The sequence below is a fragment of the Xyrauchen texanus genome, chromosome 20 (genome assembly GCF_025860055.1).
Source record: "Xyrauchen texanus isolate HMW12.3.18 chromosome 20, RBS_HiC_50CHRs, whole genome shotgun sequence".
In the NCBI taxonomy this organism is placed as follows: domain Eukaryota; kingdom Metazoa; phylum Chordata; class Actinopteri; order Cypriniformes; family Catostomidae; genus Xyrauchen; species Xyrauchen texanus.
Window position 1 is genome coordinate 15792118 of NC_068295.1, and position 24438 is coordinate 15816555.

The following is a 24438-nucleotide window of genomic DNA, read 5'->3' on the forward strand; positions in this document are numbered from 1 at the left end:
CTCCAATCAAGTGGTCCATCTTGGGCTAAACATTCTTTGATTACATTAAAAGTATTTAGATGTCATTAGAAAGCATTGTGTGAGGAACAGAGCAAAATATACATGTATATGGAGGGTTAATCTGCCGTTTTACTAGTGATTTGTAAAAAAGTGAATAAAGCTTGTTGTTGTAGCGTATCCAGAAAACTGCTGGGATGCATAGAATGAGGCAAGTAAAACTAATTTAGCAAAAATGTAGTTATAGTAACATAATTTTATGAGACCAGGTTGTTCTATTTCATGCAATGAGAGTGAATGGTGACTCAGGTTAACATTCTGCCAATAATTCCATTTTGTGTTCCACGGACACTTTTATGGGTTTGCAACAACATAAGTGTGAGTAAATGAAGACAGAATTTTCATTTTTGGTTAAACTTTTTAAGGAAGCTTAATGTCATAACACTGGAACCGGACTTTACAATTTAAGTAATACAACCTGAAAGGAAATGCTAAAAATGTCTGTTCTCATGCAAAATTTGTAATTTGAAAATGTCCTGTACCAAAATAGGATTTTCAACATGGGCAGTCAAGCAAGAGCCTCTTAAAACCAGCTTTGTAAAACAGAAAATAGTTCATTGAGGAAATGGCAAGTCATGCAGGGAACAGAGCAATCTCCCAGCATGAAACGTCTGATATGGTGAAAAGAGCATCACATTTTGCATCCACAGCAGCCAAAATCAACATCCCTAAAGATAAAAAGGACCATAGTAAAGGAACAGGGCAGGTAGTGTATGGCAAAAGATGGATAGATGTTTGAAGAAGAATAAAGGGTGATATTATGCAAGAGAAAAAGGAAAATGTACTGTATAATATTTGTGGAAAACAGTTAAGGAAGGACCAGGGATCTCCTCTATGTAGGTCAATATTAGCAAAGTCATCCAAGGGCCACAAGAGACCATCTATGACCAAACAAGTATTTCCTAGACCGCCTACCTTCTCCTGTTGCCAATGACTGCAAATGGCTCTTAACAGAGTTTTCAGTGTATGTGAGGTGTATATTGGCTATCAGAGTTGCTGTCTCCCATAGGAAAATGATGCGGATTCTCTAGCAAACCCTCCTCTGATGTAATTAGGGCTGGGCCAGACTTGTATGGGCAAGTAGCTTAATCGGATCTCCCATGACATCTTGAATGTTTTTTACACTCAAGACCAGCGATCTGTTGCTAATTCTTCCATTTGCATCAATTCTTCACCCGTAGAAAAATGATGAAATCATGTTAGGGTCAGAATTCTTTGAAAAACTCTATTTTTATTAGTATTATATCTATTCTACAAACCTTTAGACACCTACCTCTAACCTTTCAGACTTGTCTGAGTTGAGTCTCTGATTCTAAGGTTAATGAGGATTCGAACTTATCCTTTTGACTGTTTAAAGTTTAGTATACAATCTTAATAACAATTATTTAAAAAAATGTAATGGTGGCATGGCCACATTATCCATAACTGGTTACATCACCCACCATTTCCCTATGGAATTACTGTGGAATGAGACACTACCATAAATGGATGAATATGTGTTATACTATACATTAAGTTTTATAGAGATTACACACAAAGTTGCTCTTGTTCTTGCTTTCTTCTCTGGCTCTTATAGACATTGTTAAACTACTGCGCAAAAAGTAATAACTGGAAATCAGTGACCAGTTTGTACTAAAATGGAAACATACACAGACAGAAATTTTGCTCTGCCCGGACTGAGAAATTACAAATAAGCGACTGTAAAGAATGATGAGGACAAGACGGAAGCAACGCTGGCCTTATTTTAAAGAATTTGAACGGGTCAAAGTCTCATCTGAGTGTGTTAGCCTTTAAACCCCTCAGAGGGCTTTTGATGAAGTCACAGACACAGAAGGTCTTACTGCAGAATTCTTAATTCTGCAACCTTTATGAACAATAAAAACATCTTCAGATACTTGGGCTGAATAACAGATGAAATTCTGACCTGAAATGTAATACCAATCAAACAAACAACCAACTAAACAAACAAACAGAGTAATAAATGGCCCAGAGAAACACAGAAATGTGTGCATACATTAAAATAAACTAGAGTTTCCATTCATACATTCACCTGAGAGTAATTTTCCTTGTTCATGTACAACAAAACAATGCTAAGAGAAATAGTGATGCTGCTGCTCCACGTTTGGCTGCGGTAGACACAGAAAATGTAGAGAGATCAAATCAAGTCTTCTAAACATTTGGAACTGAACACTGGGGTTCAATGCAATTTGGAACGGAGTAGTTCATGATCAGCTCTCAGATGCTGCTGCTGTACAAAGCACCCCTGCTTGAGGGCAAAATTGTAAACTAGTGTCTTCTGGGGTAGAGTGCATGTAAAGTCACTCATGAAGATCTCTCTGTATCCCTCATGATGCTTCTGACCAAAAGACACATTAACCTACAATTACATGGTCATGTCAAAGCAGTAGCATAGGCCTAAACAATAACAGTTTAGGCACAGACCAAAATGCTAACCGAAAAAACTTTGTTTTCTCAGACATGACCACTGAAGTTTCCTTAAAGTCTTTCACCTGTTTCAATAAGCCGGTACCTACAGTACATGTTCTTAGAAATTCCGAAAGTTTCCATTTTGACATCACAATTAGTTTGGTTCCATGGCATCATATATTTCTTCGCCTCTGCCCTGTGTCTCAGAAACCAATTTCAAAAGTTCAGGAGAGGTGAAAGAAAAGTCACAGAACTCGTCCTGACTGACTGATGGGATGGGGGAGTGATCAATCGGGGTAAGAGTGGGATCCTCTTGGGTGAAGTCTGGATCAAAGTTATTCACATCTTCTGCAGTTTTCTGGGAGAGAAACAAACAAAACATTTAGATGCAGTAACCCCGTAGACCCCGGGGCCAGGAGTGAGTAATAAGTTTACGCTTTAAATGTAAAAGTCACTGGGTACATAAATAGTCATATTTGGTACCATTTGAAAGCTTGGAATATACTTTTTTCAAAGAAATACATCCTTTTTTGCATTTATGTTACATAAAATAACAAGATAAGACCTGAGATGGTCCATGTTGCAAATGAGCACCACCCTGTGGTAATGATGTAGAAATAGAACTATAATTTTTTTCCAAATAGCTCTCAAATAAGGGGCTTCTCGTAGGTTAGACTCGTCATAGGTGATGGATCATTCATGAACAATTTGTTCATTTTTAATTAATCTTTTATATGACTCAGAAGAATGAGTAGTCTTAGAGAGTGTTTCATTCATTTTGTTGCAGCCACACATGTGCAAAATCCATGCTCGTGTTTCGTTCATTTGGTGCGGGGACAACACTGTACAGGAAACAGAACCGATTAGTTCACCTCCTGAGTCGGCCCTCCATATACAAGTCGTTCACTGACAGCCACAAAGTCTCTATATTTACAAACAGAAGTTACTTAATACTTCTTAATGCTCCCAACAAGCCATTTGAGATGGTTTTTATTTTTGCCTTTACAGTCACACAAAGTGTTTCTGGTCACTAATTTTAGCTTCTTTATATCTTGCAATTCACAACTTGGTGAATATTTCTGTCATGATGTTTTTCCAATCCCATTGAATCTGGTAATAAAGAGTGATGTTTTAAACTTTGTATGACTTTTATCTTCTCATCAGAACATATCATAAACTACAAGGAAAACCCATATAATTTACTTATTTATTGAGTTGATTTTAAATAAACTGTAGATTATTTTTCCTTCATGCTGCATCCGCTCTTTGTATTATTTATTTATTTCTTCTTATGTTCTTGTTGGAAATAGAGTCAAATCAAGCATTCATTATTTATTAACTAATTTTATACTTCCTGCATGAAATACATGAAAATAATTATTCATGACAATTCATGATTTAAAAAGTTATTCATTGCCATACTGGCATGTACTGATCACGATACAACACAAGCTGTGAGCTGTAAATAAAAAAAATTTGGAAAAAAGACCAGTAATTGTCATTCGTGAATGAGGGCTGAGCCTGGAGGTCACGTGTCAAATGAACGACATCGAAGATCTGAACTCCGAAGACCAACTCAGGGGGTGAACCAATCAATTCTGTTTCCTGTAGAGCCTATGTCACATGATGAACGAAATGAATGAAATTACTTTAAAAAGATTCGTTCATTTCGCTGAGCGAGACTCAAATGATTCGATTTTCCCATCAGTACTTGTGGCGCATGTTTAGTTTCAGTTTCAACAGCAGTCTGCATCAAGTAAACGAAGGAAAAAGTTCTGTCTCTCCTACAACTTGCATCCGTTTCATGATATTCGGTTACATCTCTAATATTTCACATTTTCCCTATGCTGGCGTGGCACTGTTTGGGCGAAGTAAAGAGGTTTGAGTGATGGTTGAGTGACGAAGATGGTTTGAGCATCTTGGAGGGCATTCACACTTGATCTTTTCACGATAGGATGGTTATCCGATCAGCAAAAACTCATGAAGTGACCAAGTTTAAATACCCTCTAAGGGAAATCGAGCAAGCAAACCTTGACTTATAGGCTTTTAAAAACAGGCTAAAGACTTTAAACACATACAGATTAGGGGATGAAATGTGAAAGATAGGTTCAATTTGATTATATTTTTATTTACAAATATTTTACTCACAATTCTGGGCTTGAAAGGCGGTTCTAGCTCCCGACGATTAAGTTTGTCCCAGTCAATGCCAGTAAAAAATAGGTGACGGGTAACAGCACTCTCTCCGCCGTCTGCAGCCACGCAACCCAGGCGGCGAGACGGATTCTTCATCAGAAACTGAGAAAAAATAAAACAAAACGTGAGATCTCTTTCTATTGAGACAGACATGTATGCATGTGTCAGACCAACATGCATGTTCTTTTAAATGTGAAATCTAACAAAGATGCAAACCTTTATTTGGATACGCTGCTTTTTCGAATACTTTTGAGTTTATGTTTCTAAAAACAGATTTACTAGCAAACAAATCTGAAAGTGTCCAAAAGTGAATGTTAAACAGTAGATATCAGAGTTTGACTATGACTATCTCCACACAAAGAGAATAGAGACAACATAACACACTCAAACTCTTGTGGGAGGTTATGTCGAGTATTATTGTGAGTATCAATGTGCGCTATTAAATATAACTAAATTAGATTAAATCAAATTCTGCCCTCCTTCTATAGCTATATAACACAAACATGCACGTTCAAACACACACACACACACTTGGTAAATCTATTACCCTTTGGGAAGTGCAGCTGGGAACAACTCATCATCTCTAAACAGCAACAAACTGTTCAGAGGGATAATCCAGTTTTACAGAGCAAAAACGTTATAAAAAATAAACCAAATCCACAGCACATATGGCTTCAACAAATGCAATACATAAAGTGCTATTTAACCAACACTTGTTTAACAAACAATAGCTTCCTTTAGCTCAACTGGAAGAGCAAATTACTAGTAACGCCAAGGTCACTGGCTCGATTTCCAGCTAAAGAATGTACTGCTAAAAATGTATAGCTGGAATACACTTATGGAATAGAAGTGTCTGCCAAATACATCAATGAAAATGCAAACACAGCACATAACATTTGTGCTGTATGTTTATTGAATAAATGATTTATAAAATCAAGGTCATTGATGGAAAATTAAGATGACCTTCACATTTAGTTACAGGTGCAACCTTCAGGTCACTCTCTGTACTATCGATCAGACCTGAACTATGCTTGGAAGGTCCATTTCTCTACTCAAAACTGATTTTTCTGGTTCATCTACATCAGATTTCCAATAGGACTGTGGTCTGCCACTCTATAAATAGAACTCTGTTTGAGTAACTCTATTGATTGATTGAATCTTTGTTTGGCCAGTGTCATGTTGGATGACCCAAATTTGCAATTTTTCATCATAGGCAGCAATCCTGACATTCAGCTGTAGAATTTCCTCGATACAACTGGGAATTAAATGGACCTTTAATAATTGCAAGTTGCTCTGAGGTAGAATAACAATCAGCACAAGCACTATTATAGCTCCTCAACCATGCCTCACAGTCAAACTGTGAGTAGAGTAAGAACAGGGGTCTGTGTGCATGTGTACATTTGATTTGATGGCTCTTTATTTTTAGCTACAGTCATGTGAGTTTGAGGCTAAATATAGTTACATACGAGAGAGAGAGAGAGAGAGAGAGAGAGAGAGAGAGAAATCAGATGGTAGGAAATTACTGTTTGCTGTTGTTCTTTGTTGCATGAAAAGATCTGACACAGTTTCATTCACACCATATGCTTCCCTCCAATTAAGATGCACAAACAATCATTGTCCATTCAAGGTGATCTACTGTGTGTCTGTATTAAGCCAGGGCTCTTAAACGACAACAGAGCAACTCACCGCTTTGAGTATGTCAACAGCACTGGCGCTGAGCCAGGATGCGTAGATGATCTCTTCGTTCAGGATGGATTCAAACAGATCATCCTCATTTTCTGCCTCAAATGGGGCGTGGCCAGATAGCATCTCATACAAAAGCACACCGAGAGCCCACCAATCAACAGAATGTCCGTATAGCATCTCCTGAAGGATCTATAAGTGTATTTTAATACACAAAATTACATTTATAATCCTGTCATACCGGATTTATACACACGTATACAAAATTACATTTACTTTCAAAAATAAAATCACTATCATACACACAATCTCACTCATATTTGACATAATGTAATTTATATTTATTTTTAAATATGTAATGGGTGTGTATTCTCAATTGCTTAATTGAGTTGTATCATGCGTTCTAGATTTCTTTGGTATGTGATCTAATACTGTATTTTAGCATATGTGGCAGGTTCTAAAGGCCAATTCATCCTGCCTCAACAAACTCCAATAAACATGTCAGTGTGTTCACCCTGTTGGTGTTAGTTGGGGCAGTGACACACATTGTGACAATAACAGTTATTCTTCTCAACATTCTAAATTCAACAGCCAAGCATGTTGGAGTTTGTTGGGGCAGTGTGGATTGGACTTAAAGGAATATTCCTGGTTCGAAACAAGTTAAGATCAATCAGCAGAAGTTGTTGCATAAAATTGAATACCACAAAAATGTATTTGGACTTGCTCCTCCTTTTCTTTAAAAAAGCAAAAATCGAGGTACCAGTGAGGCACTTACAATGGAAGTGAATTAAGTAAATACTCCACAGGATATACACAATATGCATGTTAATATGATTTTAGTGTGCTTCCTAACCTTATCGGTGTAAAGTTATAGCCAGTTTTCAACTTCATTGTCATGATGTCAACATACCCTAAAACCCTAAAATGACTGTCGAAATGACAAGTTAAACAAATTTTCAGCTAATATAATACATTTTAAAAGAAGAATTAACATAAGTGCTTTTATAGAAGTATACACTTCACAATTCTAAAAGTCTTTATACCCTCTCCAAAAATTGGCCCCATTCACGTCCATTGTTACTGCTTCACTATAACCTGGATTATTACATTTTGTTAATGAAAAGGAGGGATGAGTCTAAATAAATTTTTGTGGTAATCAATATTATGCTACAAATGCTGTCAATTGAGCTCAAATTGTATTGAACCCGGAATATTCATTTAATACGTTATGTGACTGCTCTAGAATTCTGTGATGAATGTGTGGATCTGTGTGTGTTTAGAATGTCATGGAGTTTTTTAAATCACCTCAGGAGCAATGTAATCTGGGGTTCCACAGAAGGTTCCTGTGACAACGCCCTCAAACATTCCCTCCTTACACATGCCAAAGTCAGCCAGTTTACAATGACCATCCTTATCCAGCAGAACATTATCTAACTTCAAATCCCTGAAACACAAACACACAACACAATATCATATTCAGATCACAACTGCATAACAAACATATGGGTTAATGTTGTGATGCTAATTTTCTGTCCGGATCTTGTAAATATATATATATATATATATATATATATATATATATATATATATATATATATATATATATATATATATATAATACTATACTATAATATTAATACTATTAATATTATATATACTATTATTTGTTTTGTCTTATCGTGTATTCAATATATGCTTAATTTTCTATTCAATTAAATTATTTCGATTTTTATTTTTATTCTATTTTCATTATTATTATTATTATTATTATTATCTCTGTCTTGTTGCCGTTTTGTATTGTTGTGCACTGGAAGCTCCTGTCACCAAGACAAATTCCTTGTATGTGTAAGCTTACCTGACATTAAAACTCATTCTGATTATTCAGTAATACATTTAAAATGCAATTCACGCAAAACAGTCACTTGACAACAAATTTGTAAGTAATTTTGATATATTTTCCCCTAGAAAGTAAAAAAAAGTCTCAATTAAAGATGAAATTCTCAAAAACAAAAACAAGAGTTGGCATAATTAGTATGGAATAATTATCATTTATTTTAAAAACAAATAAGCAGAGAAACACTTTTATAAAAATGTTTAGTAATATTTGAATGCAGGTGCCCATTCTGTTGTCTTGTGACACAAAAAGACCCCTTTGTCAGAAGTTTTCTTTTTATATATATATATATGAAAGGTTCAGTTCATTTTGTTCAGGTCAAATGGAGTAACCCTATGAAACATCTTGATATTCGTGACTCAAACTAAAACAAAACGTGGATACTGATAGTAAAAAAGGACTTAAATATTGATCTGTTTTCTCACCCACACCTATCATATCACTTCTGAAGATATGGATTTAACAACTGGAGTGCATTGCATTGTATGGACCTACAGAGCTGAAATATTCTTCTAAAAATCTTTGTTTGTGTTCTGCAGAAGAAAGAAAGTTACACACATCTGGGATGGCATGAGAGTGAGTAAATGATGAGAGAATTTGTCTTTGGGGTTGGACTATCCCTTTAATATTATACAATTAAATACATAGTGCATGATCACTGTTATAAAACAATGTCAATTTACTGAATTAATGAAAGCCAACGCTAGCATATTTGCCCCAGAGAAATATGATATCATGATGACACAAGTGCCCCAGTTTAATAAAGGATCATTTGAGATTTGAGTGTCTGTGTGGATTTCAGATCAGCTCTGTGTTTCAGTGCCAGTGCTGTTTGAAGCCGTTTGAGTAGTTTTAGACTGCAGCTTTAAAGGGCTATGTAGTAAAAGGTTTGTACTAATGGAAATGCTGAGGCACAGATCAGAGTCTGGTAGTTTTAATGAATCTCAGGGGACAAAGAAGTGGCAGTTTAAAAAGAAAAGTAAAAACACACCTCATAGAATTCAGAGACATTAATAGAAAACAATTCTGTTGGGAGTGCGTTTGTGTGCATCTAACCTGTAGATAATCCCTTTGCTGTGAAGGAATATGAGAGCAGAAGTGATTTCCGCAGAGTAGAATCTCGCTCTGTTCTCCTCAAACTTTCTGGATTTCTGAATATGAAACATCAGATCTCCTCCATTCACAAACTCCATCACAAAAAACAGACGCTCCTGTGAAAGAGCACAGAAGAAAATATAGCAATGCTGGTATATCTATTTCAGACCCATTTCAGATAACTAAATTGCTTTGTTTTTATAAGTCAGTCAGAAGATTTTTTCAATTATTTTTCAATCCAATATGTTGATTCGTACCAGATTTTATGCAAGTCTGGCTTTGAGAGACTAATCAATCTCTAACTGAATTTGTTTTTGTATCAAGTAACAGTTTTGTTTTGTTGTTGTTGTTTTTTATCAGAAATCCATGGCATGTCCACTAATGACAAAACCCATCACATTAACACTCATGGACACACATACTCACTTCAGTCCCAAACATGGCAGGCCCTCTGAGATCATACCTTTTTTCAGTCACAATGCAACACAATCTGATGTAACTTGGCCCCTATGGGGTCACGAGGGTGCTTTATATGTCGCTCACGTATGAACAGTTTACAAGATTGATTGTGTGTGTCAGGGCAGCGAAGACAAACTGGTTCATAAATTCTTCTTCTCATTAAAAACACACGAAAACACACACATGTACATGGTAGAGAGACCTTGAGGATGTTCCAGCACATACATGTTCACGTGGACTCTGCAGTAATAAATCCAGAGAGGTCATCATGTCAGATCTGTTTTGCTCGACTGAACGTCTAAGTCTTTAAATCCTTTTGCAAGCTGTGCCAAATGTCCCCACAAGCATAACAAAACCTGATATTACCTACACAGTGGGCACCAGCCAACAGTTGCCACATGGAAAATGTTTGAATAAACATACAAAATAATTAAAAACTTTAGGGCATTAGAGGACAGAAAATATCATTAATTATTCTGTTTAAAAACAATAGAAGTCAATTAAATGTCCGACTATGAACATGTGTGTTTAGTTCTCAATAAAGCCTTGTGTACACTTAATGTAAAGTAAATCTACATTAACTGAACATAAGGTTTTGCCCCTTTATATCACATTCAACACTGATAACACTGATCTTAAAGATAGAATGCAGATGTTACAGTGTGTGTGTGCGTGTGTGTGTGTGTGTTTGTGTCAGTTGGGTATCAATGACTGTAAAAGCTTTAAAGACTATTTTAGACTTCTAACGATTCTACAGGCTTAAAGAAAAACACACGCAAACAGATTGCAGCTGACATCTAACCTTTCACAACACAGAGAATGAGAGAGACAATACACATACATTGAAAATGCAGTGTAAAGCATAAACCAGATTTACATGTACTAATGAACCTCAACCTGTGCTTTATTCTCTAGTGCCCCCTAGTGAAGGTTCTGTAAACCACTGGTTTTGCTTCAGGATTCAGATCATTGAACTTCAAGTGGTAACCCTACATAACAATATTTATCATACAAAAGTAACAAAAGCATCCTTAAAATAAAACATCAAATGTATTAATATTATAATGGGTGGGCCTGGGTAGCTCAGCGAGTATCACCACTGGAGTCGCAAGTTTGAATCCAGGGGATACTGAATGACTCCAGCCAGGTCTCCTAAGCAACCAAATTGGCCCGGTTGCTAGGGAAGGTTACATGGGGTAACCTCCTCGTGGACGCTATAATATGGTTCGCTCTCGGTGGGGCATGTCTCCGCTGTAACGCGCTCAACAAGCCACGTGATAAGATGCAAGGATTGACTGTCTCAGACGTGGAGGCAACTGAGATTCGTACTCTGCCACCCGGATTGAGGCGAGTCACTATGCCACCACGAGGACTTGGGCATTCCAAATTGGGGAGAATATATATTTTTTTATAATATTATAATGGAATGCCTATTAACGTAATGAATATTACAACAGACCCAACAATTCTCAACATTCTTAAAGGAAAAATTAAGAAGTTCATAAGTTTGGGTGAGTTAAAGATCAATATTGAAGTCAATTGTACTTAACATTTTTTATATGTACTTAATTATTTTGTATCACTTATTTGTTTTGTACAACTGCACTTATATGGTAGGCAACATTTTATAATTTGCATTTAGCATTGTTTTTCTCTGCTGTCCGTGACGCTACCAGAACAGCCATACAATATAATCTCGGGTCACGACTCACCAGTTGAGAAATATTTCTTTAAACTACATGGTCACGTTCAAAGAACAGCTTGAGACTAGCCTTTCAAACATCAGTACAGGTACAGTATATGTGTGTGTGTCTCACCGGTGTCTGGAAGCAGCAGTAGAGCTGAGTGAGGTAAGGATGAGAAGACGCGAGGGTTAACACTCGCTTTTCTGTCATAGTGCACTCCACATCATCATCCTGTAGAATGATGTCTTTCTTCAAGACCTTCACTGCAAACACCCGATCAGAACAGTTTAACCGGACCAGCATCACCTAGAAACACACAACACAAATGGTGAGAAGGAGCATGCTGCATTGTTTCTTTATTTTGCACACTATATGCCTGTTCACCTCAGGTCAAAAATTACAGCAGGATAATATTTTATAATGAAACACAGTTTCACTCTTAAATTGTCCAAAAGCCTAAACATTCTAAATCCTAAAGAGTGTTGGTTGATTTTTACCCCACAAGGTAATACTTGTCGACTACTAAGATATCAGTTTTTGGGTAATTTTGCATAAAAGCAAGTGAATCTTGATTGTTAGAAATGAATGATTTTGCATGAAAGTTAGTGATTGAACTTTCATTCATGTATACAATTTGTTTTTCAGAGAATGACAAAAATGCACGATTCGTGAGCCATGACGAATACTTTTTATCTAAACAATTGTTTACAAACTTTTATGCTAATTATTCACATAGGAGGTGGTGATAACAAGAATCATTATCTCACACAGACCTTTCCGAAGCTGCCTTTCCCCAACACTTGCAGGAGTGTGAAGTTTGTGACTCCCAACTTTCGACTCATCTCTTGGTTAGATTCCCCTGGATATCCTCTCACACTCAATGTCCGGGACTGAAAGTCCGAACCTGCAGGACCCTGAAAAGAGAGAAAGGCATCATTCACTTTCCATCAATGGAAAAAAAAATAGAGTAGTAAGACAAACATACTGCCTACCATTTCCTTTTGTTTTACATAGAAGAGCAATGCGAATTTGCAAAAATATGAGGGTGAGTAAATGATGACAGAATTTTCATTTTTGGGGGGGGTGAACTACCCCTTTAACTTGTTTCAAAATAAACCTTTTTTTCTGTGTATGGTCTTTTGTTACTTCTCTTTACCCTCCTTTTGTGTTCAGAATCTGCATACACCTTTTGCATGGAATTCAAGCTTATATATTATCATATATAAGCTTGGTTTTATATTTATTTATAACCTGATGGTTTTCATCTAAATTGATTTTTAGAAATAATAAAATGTAGAAATCCTTTGATATTTCAAAACATGCAATAACTACAGCAAAATCAGTGAGACATGTGAAGACATCTTTTTATCAACATTTCTGTAAAATATTTCATGTGAGAATATCTAGTGATTCCCTCATATCTGCTCAAAAAGTTTTTGAAACCAAATAATTTTTAAACCTAACATCATCAAAACAAATTTACAACTGAAGTATACAAAATTATTAATACTTCTCCACTATGTTTTTAAGCTAAATCTATTCGATTTACTGCAGGAACAGCCGAATGTTGATGCGTAATTATGTTGCAAGCATCAGATGGCTGCATAGTAAAATGTGGACAATTTCCTCTTTAAATTAAATGTAAAAATCTACCTCTCCCAGGTCAAAAATGACTTGAACAAATACATGTAATCTGCGAATACATTTTACAATATAAACATAAAGTTAGTTGTGATGCCAATAATGCACAAACAGATTTTTCACTTTCTGAAAGATTATTTTCACATGAGTGTATGTAATGTACCATTGTGTTGCATTTGGTCATTCCTCCTGGTTGGAGACCCATTTCTGCCAGTTTATTGGCCAGATCTACATTGTTAACTCCACAGTTCGGTGCAACATTTCCCTTACAGCGGATATGGACATTCATCTTACAAACTACAAGCATAAAACCACAATGCACAAAATGAATAGCACAAAACAAGAAGCACAAAACACTATCAACAAGATCCATGTGTGGATTATTGATGACCTAGATGAGGAAACATAACGAGAGAGGAGTACGTTTGCACTGTAGTCCCTGCCGTACGAGGCCCCACAGCAAAGAGCCACAGTGGTCACAGAAGGTAGGAACCTTATAATTGTGGATGTTGAACTTATGGGGAATGTTTATGCTGAAACCCTGATTTGTAGGCTGAAAAGAAATGAAACAAAACATAGGGTGAATATTGGTGTAGAAAATATCAGCAGCTTCTTTCCTGGCCAGCAGGTGGAGAAACAGCCTTTATGTTCATAAGGACAGAGTCAGAATTCATTTCAATAATATAATAAACAATTGAGAATGGGTTGAGAGAAAATGATGAAGTATGTCTTTGTGTGTTTGTCTATATATGCAAGGGCAACATTTCTAAAACTAGCCAAAGATGAACAGCAAAATCCCCACAGGGGCTTGTGTGTGTGTGTGTGTGTGTGTGTGTGTGTGTGTGTGTGTGTGTGTGTGTGTGTGTGTGTGTGTGTGTGTGTGTGTGTGTGTTTAGGTTACAAACTGGTAATTACAAGGGTATTATGCTATAAATGTGGTTTATGAGGACATTTCTAGGATCCACATAATTCAAATCTCTTAAAAAAACAAACAACAATGTTTTTTGAAAATGTAAAAATACAGAAAGTTTTTTTTGTGAGGGTTAGGTTAAGGGGTAGGGTTAGTGGATAGAATCTATAGTTCATACAGTAAAAAATCATTATGTCTATGGAAAGTCCTCATTAGGATAGCCGCACCAACATGCGTGTGCGCGCGCGTGCGTGTTACCTGTTCCTTTGCGGGTTTCTTCATGCGTGGACACACTGTAACCACAAACTGATGACATCGCTTGTGTACCACACAGGTGCACACTGTTATGCACACACAAACACACACAGTTGTTAATAATCTATACCACAACCAGTTTAATACAGATCATGAATTATTGATTTATAGAGATAATGTCTACTAACCTTGACATTGGTATCCTTGTTTCCCAAATACACCCCTTAAAACACATAAACACAAACATCAAGTTGGATGTAACTCACTCACATTGTGTTTGTGCACATATTTCCCTGACGTGAACAATTGTTTTTTTTTTTTTAAATGTTCAGCCATCACGGATTAAACTATACCTGACATTCTACAATGTTTTGGGTTTTACCGATTACTAATTTGTCATTTAAATAAAGCTGATTTTAAAAGCAACTTACAGTACACTTACTGTAGAGTTACAGGGAAAACCCCCCAGCAGAAACCTGAGGTTAAGTGTCTTGAATAAGGGCACGATATTGATAGCTAATGGTTAAACCCGCATTGGCTCAGAACCTATAAGCGTTCAGCTACTAGCCAAGTTACCAGACCACAACACCTTTTCCATTGCGTGTTTGAAAAACCTCACAGAGGAATAGTTCACCTAAAAATGAAACCGCAATCGACATCAGCTATCGTAATTCTTAAAAATATCTCCTTATGTGTTCCGGTAAAAGAAAGAATGTCATATGGTTTTGGGATGATGTGAGGGTGAGTAAATAATGGCAGAAGTTACATATATGGGTGTACGATTTGTAAGTATCTGTTAAAAGCAAACTACCATATAAACTCTTTGCAGTGGAAACAGAATGTCGGCTGTTTTAGGAAGGTCGACATAAACTTGTGTCCATTGACTTGGTGGATTCTCCTTCGTAATGCCTGCTGCCGTTTTCGGTTGAATTCCTTATAGGGACGTGCGTTTCCTGCAGCTTCCTCTAAAAAAAACAATTATAATAAAAAAAGGAAGGGGAGAGCATAATTATTATAGTATAGATGAACAAGGCAACATCAGAAATATGCAAATGTACACATATTTCCCACAATAATACTGTTGACTGTGTGTGTGAAAAAGAGTGATAAATGAGCCCCCTGGTTGACTGGTATTGTTGAGTCTGGTCTATTCTCTGCAGGTCTAACCACAGGACTTGAAAGGAAGCCTGTTACACTCCCCCCTGCACAGTGCGTGTGCGATTCACACATACGATATTTTGACAGATGTAGACTAAGAACAAATTTGACCAAAGGTGGCATAGTGTGTGTGTTGGTGGGGCACTGCAATATTAATGTGCTGACAAAATACAATTATGGTAACAGTTTAAAACAAAAAACAAAACAAAAAAACAAGAGTAAATACATTATACACAAATTCACCAATATTTCCACAGCAAAATGGGATAAATTAGGATGACTTTTCGTACACACTCAACATACAGTGGAGCACATGTGTGTGATGGCCTAGACAGTGAATCCTTCAAGGAGATCTTTACATTGTAATTTTTAACACAATAAACAGGTCCAGTTTTATCTGGGCTAAGCTAAAGTGGCTTTCCATTGCTTTCTGAATCAAGCCAAACTGATTGTTGAATGATTGCTTTAAAATGGAACTTACTAGAAGATTTAATTTCTAATTTTGCATAAGTGAGTTAAATGAAAGTGTTTGTTTGCTTGTCTTTTAACAAGTAAAACTACAGTACAGTATATAAGATGTTTAAAATCCATTTTTATTTAAAAAAGAAATCTAAAATTGATTCTGATTCTGAGTGGACTTGAAAAACCTTAAAGGGTGTCAGCAGAATACAATTTTCTAAGAGGACTACAATACCACAGTCCAATAAAATGTTTGTTAAATAAAAGAGCGACAGAGAAAGAAAGGGAGTGTTAGGGAGAGTCAGACAGACAATATGAGAGTGACTTACCATCTGTAAATGAGCCTGCGAGAGTAACCAGGATGTAAACCTTACCCTCAGGTTCAAGGTCAACCTAAAACACAAACATAAATAGTTATAAATAGATAAGAATAATTTTTAATTAGATGTTGAGGACTAATTATCAAAAAAGTGATCAGTTAAATGTTGATTTTTAACACTGTAAAAATAAACAAATGGAAGAATATGGGAACTGCAAATCAAACCAGTTTTATATATTCGCTTCTTCAAGGTAGCCAACCTTTGCCTAGATTGCAGATCTGCACATTCCGGGAATTATCACAACCAACCAACTTCATAAGGTCTCCCCCTGGGATGCTTTTTAAACAGAATTGAAGGCATTCTGTATATACACTCACTGAGCACATTATTAGGAACACTATGGTCCTAATAATGTGCCCAACGTGGTCTTCTGCTGTTTTAGCCCATCCGGCTCAAGGTTCAACATTATGTGCATTCTGAAAAAAGCTATTCTGCTCACTATAAATGTTCAGAGTGGTTATCTGCATTATCATAGCCTTTCTGTCAGCTCAAACAAGTCTGGCTTTCTCTGTTGATCTCTCTCATCAACAAGGCATGTCCGTCAACAGAACTTCTGCTTGGATGTTTTTTTGTTTTTGGCACCATTCTAAGTAAACTCTAGATATTGTTGTGCATGAAAATCCCAGGAGATCAGCAGTTACAGACATACTGAAACCAGCCCATCTGGCACCAATAATCATGCCACGGTTGAAATCACAGAGATAAAAAAAAATTCCCATTCTGATGGTTGATGTGAACATAAATTGAAGTTCTTGACCCATATCTGCATAATTTTATGCATTGCACTGCAGCAACCAGATTGGCTGATTAGATAATCACATTAATAAGTAGGTGTACAGGTGTTTCTAATAAAGTGCCCAATGAGTGTAAATAGGAATTTAATATATATTGGGCACTTGCTGTCTGTTTTCCCTTCACTATCCAGTCCAAATTACTTCTGTCCTATTTCCAGCACAAATAATAAATACTGTATTTTAGTTTCGCAAAAAGATTCATATGTAGACAATTTATTTAAGTCTACAAAACTACTGTGAAGCATTTAAGCATCAACGTTATGATCAAAAGGTTTTAAAGATTGAGAAATAAATGAAATGAAGTATGTTCAAACTTCTGGTACTGTCATGCAACCACTTCTGCTCACTACACATTTTTAAACTACTGAAAACATACATTAATTTGGGCAGAAGCATAATATATATCCTGGACTGGAGAGCAATTAGGAGAAGAGTGAGAATGGAAAATAGACCCAGAGATGGAAAGAGCGAGCGAGAGGTAAAGGGGGCGTTTATGAGCCTGTGGTAAAATGCAGTTAGTAGAAAACCAACTTTGTGGGCATGTGTAGGCCTGCATGTCATACATAACTAAAGCCTCTCTCTCTCTGTGTGTGTGTGTGTGTGTGTGTGTGTGTGTGTGTGTGTGTGTGTGTGTGTGTGTGTGTGTGTGTGTGTGTGTGTGTGTGTGTGTGTCAGGCTGTCTCATCTTCATAACACACTACTCCCATTTTACTTTTGATGCTAGTTTCACTGACTGAGAAAGAAAGACACAACAGAAATGGCTGAATTCCTAAAGGCAATTCCCATATACAGTAGGATTACATGCCATCTGTCCCAAAAGCCTCAGGACCTACACACACACACAGGAGACTGAAGCTTGGCACAGAACACCCAGAGCACAGACAGAACATAGGCAGAGTATCATTAATTAGCAGTTATGTGATCTGTAGGTGCAGATATAATATAAAAAATACATTTGTGAGATCAATTAAATGTTTACACTTTTTTTTAAATGTTTACACATTATTTGTGAATGTCAATGTTTGGCCTATAAAGTGACACTGGTGTCAAAGTAAAAAAACAAAAATAATAAAAATATCATTATATGAACTATAACACAATGCATGTCCTGTACTGACTAATTAGTGCACACTTCAGTCTTGTGCCCAGACCCTGTACATTCTCATGAAACTTGTCAAGAAAATGTCCTGGTCATATTTAACCCCAAATCAATAAAAAACAAAATACATATGACATTTATTTTGGATAAAGAAAATAAGGCCTACATGTCATCAGGATCATTAAGATTCCATTGTGAGATCATTTTCAGGACACTTAAACACATTTGTAACCCCAATTCTCATTGCTATAACACATCTGGACCGATTTACTTTTACTATTGCTATTGTTTTTATTGATGATTCTCATTACCATAACACAGCAATTTTTCAAATGTTTTACTGTACAAAAAGCACAAAAATGTGTCAAGTGTACATGTCATGTACACTCACTAAGTACTTTATTAGAAATGCCTGTACACTTATTTATTCATGCGATTATCTAATCAGCCAATCATGTCACCACAGTGCAATGCATAAAATCATGCTGCAGTTCTGCATCTCAGAATGCACAGCAGATCAAGCCTTGAGGCGGATGGGCTACAACTGCAGAAGACCACGTCGTACACTTTATTAGGACCATAGAGTTCTTAATAAAGTGCTCAGTGTGTTTATATATACTTCATTTTAATATATTTTTAAAATCACATTGTGATAATGACCATCCTTTTTTTGCATTGCGATAATGAGAATTAGGGGGTAAAATGTGTGTAACCATCTTGAGAACAATGACCCTAAAAATAGGCCTCCTTTTTTAGATGCAATATATGATTCTTTATTATTGTTTCTATTGATTTTGGAGTTAAATATGACCAGGACATTTTCTTGACAGGTTTCATGAGAATCACCAACCCGTTTTTTTCAAAGGCATCTGAAACTAGCTTGAAACTGAAAAGTAGCTTACATGACATTTCAAGCAAAGATAAAACTGTCCTGAAGTGTGGCATGCTACACTTTATCTACATCTATTTTAAACAAAATGACACTTATAGGGTAATTATTATACATGCGGTTTAATAGATCATATTAATATTTGTACTTTTTAAAAAGCATTTCTCATACCACAGGACTATTTAAGTAGACTGCGATAAAAATTAAACGATAAAAAAGTAAACGATTATAAAAATGATGATCGTCACAAACAGTTACCAATTACAGGACCTAAAATATATATATGCATATATACACCTATACTTTTTTTCACCTAAAACCTTGATGTTGATTAAAAATCTATTAAAAAATCATGTAATTTGATAATTACACCATTTTTTAATAGATGGACAAATGTTTATATTTGTCAGTATATGTAAAAATAGGATGACTGGTCACCCTGAAACTAATGTTCCTGTGCAGAGGCATTATTGGGAAAGGAGAACTAATGCACTCAGGATAAACAAAGTTACAAGAAAGCATTCACCACTTCTGCTGAAGACAAGCACATTGTCAAATGAGAATTAACAGTATGCGTGTTCGACCTGGTCACTAATATCCTGACCCAAGAGATTTAAAACTCCTATGCTGCACAGCTGTCCAAATCATTGTGTGTATCTGCATCAGTAGAGTTAGCTGGCTGACACTAGTTTAGAGGGTTAGTGTGCAGACATGGAAATTGTGTTGTGTGACCACAGAATATACTGAAGCCTCTGAGCAAGATGTTCAGCTTCCACTAACCTACAAATACAGACTGAGAGGTGAGATTTCAAACTCTGTGTCCAAGCTGTCTTGGCTGACTCTGTATAATAGGCCTATGTTCTTGTGCTTATCCACTGACTGTGCATCAGTTTTATGACTATTTCATCAGAGTCTAAGGCTGCAGTCAAAAACCTGATTCTGGAACAGCGAGCAATGCACTGATGGACTTGTGGGCGTAAGTGTGAAGCCACAATTAAAATGATCTCACTCATAATCACACTGCAGTTCTTCTGGTCACACACACACACACACACACACACAGAGAGAGAGAGGAAATGCAAAACAGCACAAAACAGTACTCAACAAAAATTTTAACAAAGCAACACAATAGAATTGAATAGAACAGAACAAAAAGAGAAGAACATAATACATCAGAAGAAAACAGACAAAACACAATAAAACTGAACAAAACAAAAAGAACACTATACAATAGAACAGACAAAACAACAACATCCAAAAACACACAATGCAATACAACAGGCTACAATGAAACAAAGGAAAACAACACAATACAAAACAAAATAATTGAAAAGAAAACTGGCTGCAACAGAACAGGACACCATGCAGAGAGCACAGCAAGAACTCAAAAGACACTGAGGTGGACACATTCTCCACAATATTCAGATTAGTGATCAATCATTATGGACTGTTTAATGGCTGTTCCTTAAACTTTTTCATTTGTTATCTCACAATCTTGAACATTTGGTTGCATAACAATAGCATGAAACCGAAAATCCCCTTATCTGTCACCTCCCTGGTTCCAAACACAATCTTAAAGTGTTAATACACCCAAAAATGAAAAACTCACATCATTTACTCACCCTCATGCCATCCCAGATGTGCATGACTTTCTTTCTTCAACAGAACACAAACAAATATTTTTAGAAGAATATCTCAGCTCTGTAGGTCCTCACAATGCAAGTGAATGGTGGTCAGAACTTTGAAGGTCCAAAAAGCACATAAAAATCTCCAGTGGTTAAATCCTTGTCTTCAGAATCAATGTGATAGGTGTGGGTGAGAAACAGATATTAAAGTCCTTTTTACCATATATTCTCCTCCCTACCCAGAAGGTGGCAATATGCACAAAGAATGCAAAAAAAAAAAAAAAAAGAAAAGTGAAAGTTGACATTTATAGTAAAAAAGACTATCTGTTTCTAACCCACTCTTATATATCTTATGAAGATATGGATTTAACCACTGGAGAATTATATGTATTACTTTTAAGTGCTTTTTTTTTTTAAGATTCAAAGTTGTTGCCAGCATTTACTTGCATTGTATGGACATACAGAGCTGAGATTTGCTTCTAAAAATAGTTGTTTTTGTTTAGCAGAAGAAAGAAAAACATACACATCTGGAATAGGATGAGGGTGAAAAAATGATGAGAGAATTTTCATTTTTGGGTGAACTATCCCTTAAAGTATTAGTATTTGCATGTGTTCAGTTTACTGAATGTTTATGATCCAACACTATTACGTCTAAAAGTAAGGTGAGTTGTTTTCGACATGATCCTCAGTGTATATTAGTTATGCACAAACATGAAACAATACCGAGTAGTATAGTTTAAGCATCATTATAAAAAATAATTCTGGTTCATATACTGTACATCAACATAGGGCCGTAACCACTATAGTCATTGAGAAGGACAGTACCCCTGCAATGTTCAGACTAATGCTCAATAAAATGCTTTTTCAATTATTCTTAAAATAAGAATAGATATTTATTTAGATCCTTGAATGTACAGTACAACAAACACAGAGCCTTTCATTCCCAAAAGATGCAAAATAGCATCCTATTTTAACTGTAACCATTGTGAGTCCAATGTCCTCTTCAGAATCTAAAGTAAAACAGGACCATAATTCCATCTTCAGCTGTACACTTACTGCCATGCTTAAAGGAATATTACAGGTTCATTACAAGTTAGGCTCAATCAACAGCATGTGTGGTATAATATTGATTACCACAAAAATTTATTTTGTTTTGCCCCTGACTTAAAAATACAAATATTGGGGTTAAAGACAGTGAAACATTTACAATGGAAGTGAATGGGGCCAAACGGCAAATGTTAAAATACCCACCGTTTCAAAAGTATAGCCACTAGATATTCACAACATGACTGTTCACATGAATTTAGTGTTATAAAATTGCTTACTAACCTATTCTGTGTAAAGTTATAGCCCTAAAATGACTGTCGAAATGACCATTTAAACAACTTTACAGCTCAGATAATACATGACTTTTAAAAGAAGAATTAATGTAAGTGCTTTTATAAAATTGTAAGTTTCAAATTTCTGCCTTTAAACCCTCAGAAAATTGGCCCCATTCACTTCCATTGTAAGTGCCTCACAGTAACATTAAATATGGATTTTTTTTAAAGAGGGGTGAATCGAAATATTTTTGTGGCAATCAACATTATATTACACCAAAAATTAGTAATTGTGCTTAACAACATGAATCAAAGCAAAACATTACAACAACAAAGTCCATATACAATCATATAAAATCTCCACCAAATGAAAGCATATCAGTTTCCACAAACTTTGGAGAAACATGCCACTTCTGATCTGTGATCAGTTGTGTGAGAGATAAAGAAAGGGGACAACGTTCCTCACCCATCCTTCAAAAGACTCCTCAGTGTTTGTACTTTTCATCAGATCATCAAACTGGATGGTGCAGTTGGCCACGAAGTCATCGTACCCGATCGGTGCGTCATGAAATACAGCCAACTCTACGTGCTTGCCGTCGTTCACATTTACGGAGAACTCCTCGTTGTAAGTGGGCATGCTGGTTTTCTGCTTAGTGTGCGTCTGTCCAATCTTATACTCGTCCACTTTCACTACGATGTACGGGTCCAGAGTCTGGCTCGCCTTGTTGAACATCACGGCGTGGCGCATCGAGGTGGTCGTGGGCTTCAGGTCCACCGCCTCGCCTATGCGCAACTTAAGATACCCGTTAAACTTCATCGTGTCTTTCAAGTGGAGCCTTACAAATATAAGCCTGACTAGCTTAGTGCATGTATGGCATTGTAATGGAGAAAAGGAAAATGCTAAAATGCACACCAGGTAGAAAGCCTCCGCATCTATGCATCAAACGCACTGAATAAACAAAAGGTGATATTAGCAACGCCGACACTCTCTCACTCTCTCACTCTCTCGCGCGCGCTCTCTCTCGCAGGTACAGATGACTCCTGACCCGCACAGGTTCTAGTTTCAGCCCTTATGTCGTTGCAGATGAAAAAATAATCCATTAGAAGTTATAGACGGTCGTGATGTACAGGTCTTTATGAGGACAGAAGAAAATAAGGCGCTGTTTTTAAACACCTGCTTTGCGGAAGAACTGAAACGAGTGCACAGAAAGGGGAAGTGAAGGGGTTTACGCCTGGTTACACGTCTGTCTCTCTCAAGGGATTCAATCACAACAATAAAGGTCACTCTCGCGCTCTGAAAACCTTCCTGGTTCGTCAGGCAACTCAGATGAGAGATCGGCTCTGCCAAGTTCTCCTTATTCACATATTCACGATCCGTTCATATTTATGGAAGTTTGACTTCAACATGGTTAAGGGTAGACAGGTTTCAGCATAGGCATTTCTGATACATGCCTGACTGATTCCCAGGGTGTTAAAGAAACTGCATTCTGAGTTTGTCCAGCTATTTTATTCTACCAACATTACCACGTGTGCACCATCTTAAAAGTACCTACCCATTGAAATATAAATGTACTTGAAAGAAAAACACACCTGTTGAATTGTAAATATGGAGAAACGCCGCCACCTTCTGGCAGAGGTTATTTATTATCTTGACGAGAATCTTCCCATTCTCATAAATACGCACAGTAAATAAATAATTAGTTATTTAAACGTTAGAGATAGATATGTACAATTTTATCTGAAATCTATATTTGTATAAGAATAATGATGATTGGAGTTATTAGAGATTGTGTATAGGCAGTGCTGGCGAGAAACTTCTGAAATGTAATCCAGTACAGATTACAAATTACACAAATTAAATTGTAATATATTACTTAATAATAATTTGAGGTAATATAATCTGATTACTTTTGTAATACCCATTACATATTTTCATGTAAATGTAATCATTCATTTGAAATGTATTAAAGGGATAGTTCAAATAAAAAAATACAAATTATCTCATTATTTACTCACGCCATCTCAGATGTGTATGACTTTCATTCTTCTGCTGAACACAAAAAAAAATATTTTAAGAAGAATATTTCAGCTCTGTAGATCTATACAATGCAAGTGAATGGTGGCCAGAACTTTGAAGGCCCAAAAAGCACATAAAGGCAGTAATCCATACGACTCCATTGGTTTAATCCATATCTACAGAAGCAATAAGATAGGTGTGGGTAAGAAACATCAATATTGAAGTCCTTTTTTTAGTATTAATTATTCTCCCTGCCCAGTAGGTGGCACAAAGAATGTGAATCACCAAAAACAAAAGAAGAATTAAATATTTATCTGTTTCTCACTTGCACTGTATGGACCCACAGGGCTGAGGTATTTTTCTAAAAATCTTTGTGTTCAGCAGAAAAAAGAAAGTCAT

At 36.3% G+C, this 24438-nt stretch overlaps 1 protein-coding gene across 1 annotated transcript; it reads right to left on the bottom strand.

The window, feature by feature from the left end:
• Positions 1–420: 420 nt before the first annotated feature.
• On the bottom strand, positions 421–23216 carry prkcha (protein kinase C, eta, a). Its single transcript, XM_052151100.1, has 14 exons — positions 22489–23216; positions 16246–16309; positions 15111–15264; positions 14488–14522; positions 14303–14385; positions 13558–13687; positions 13298–13431; positions 12267–12407; positions 11626–11799; positions 9311–9465; positions 7666–7804; positions 6364–6552; positions 4633–4779; positions 421–2842 (listed from the first exon to the last, which is right to left on the bottom strand). The coding sequence occupies exons 1-14, from the start codon at positions 22837–22839 to the stop codon at positions 2639–2641; spliced, it is 2100 nt and encodes a 699-aa protein (XP_052007060.1). The 5' UTR covers positions 22840–23216; the 3' UTR covers positions 421–2638.
• Between the last annotated feature and the right edge of the window lie 1222 nt (positions 23217–24438).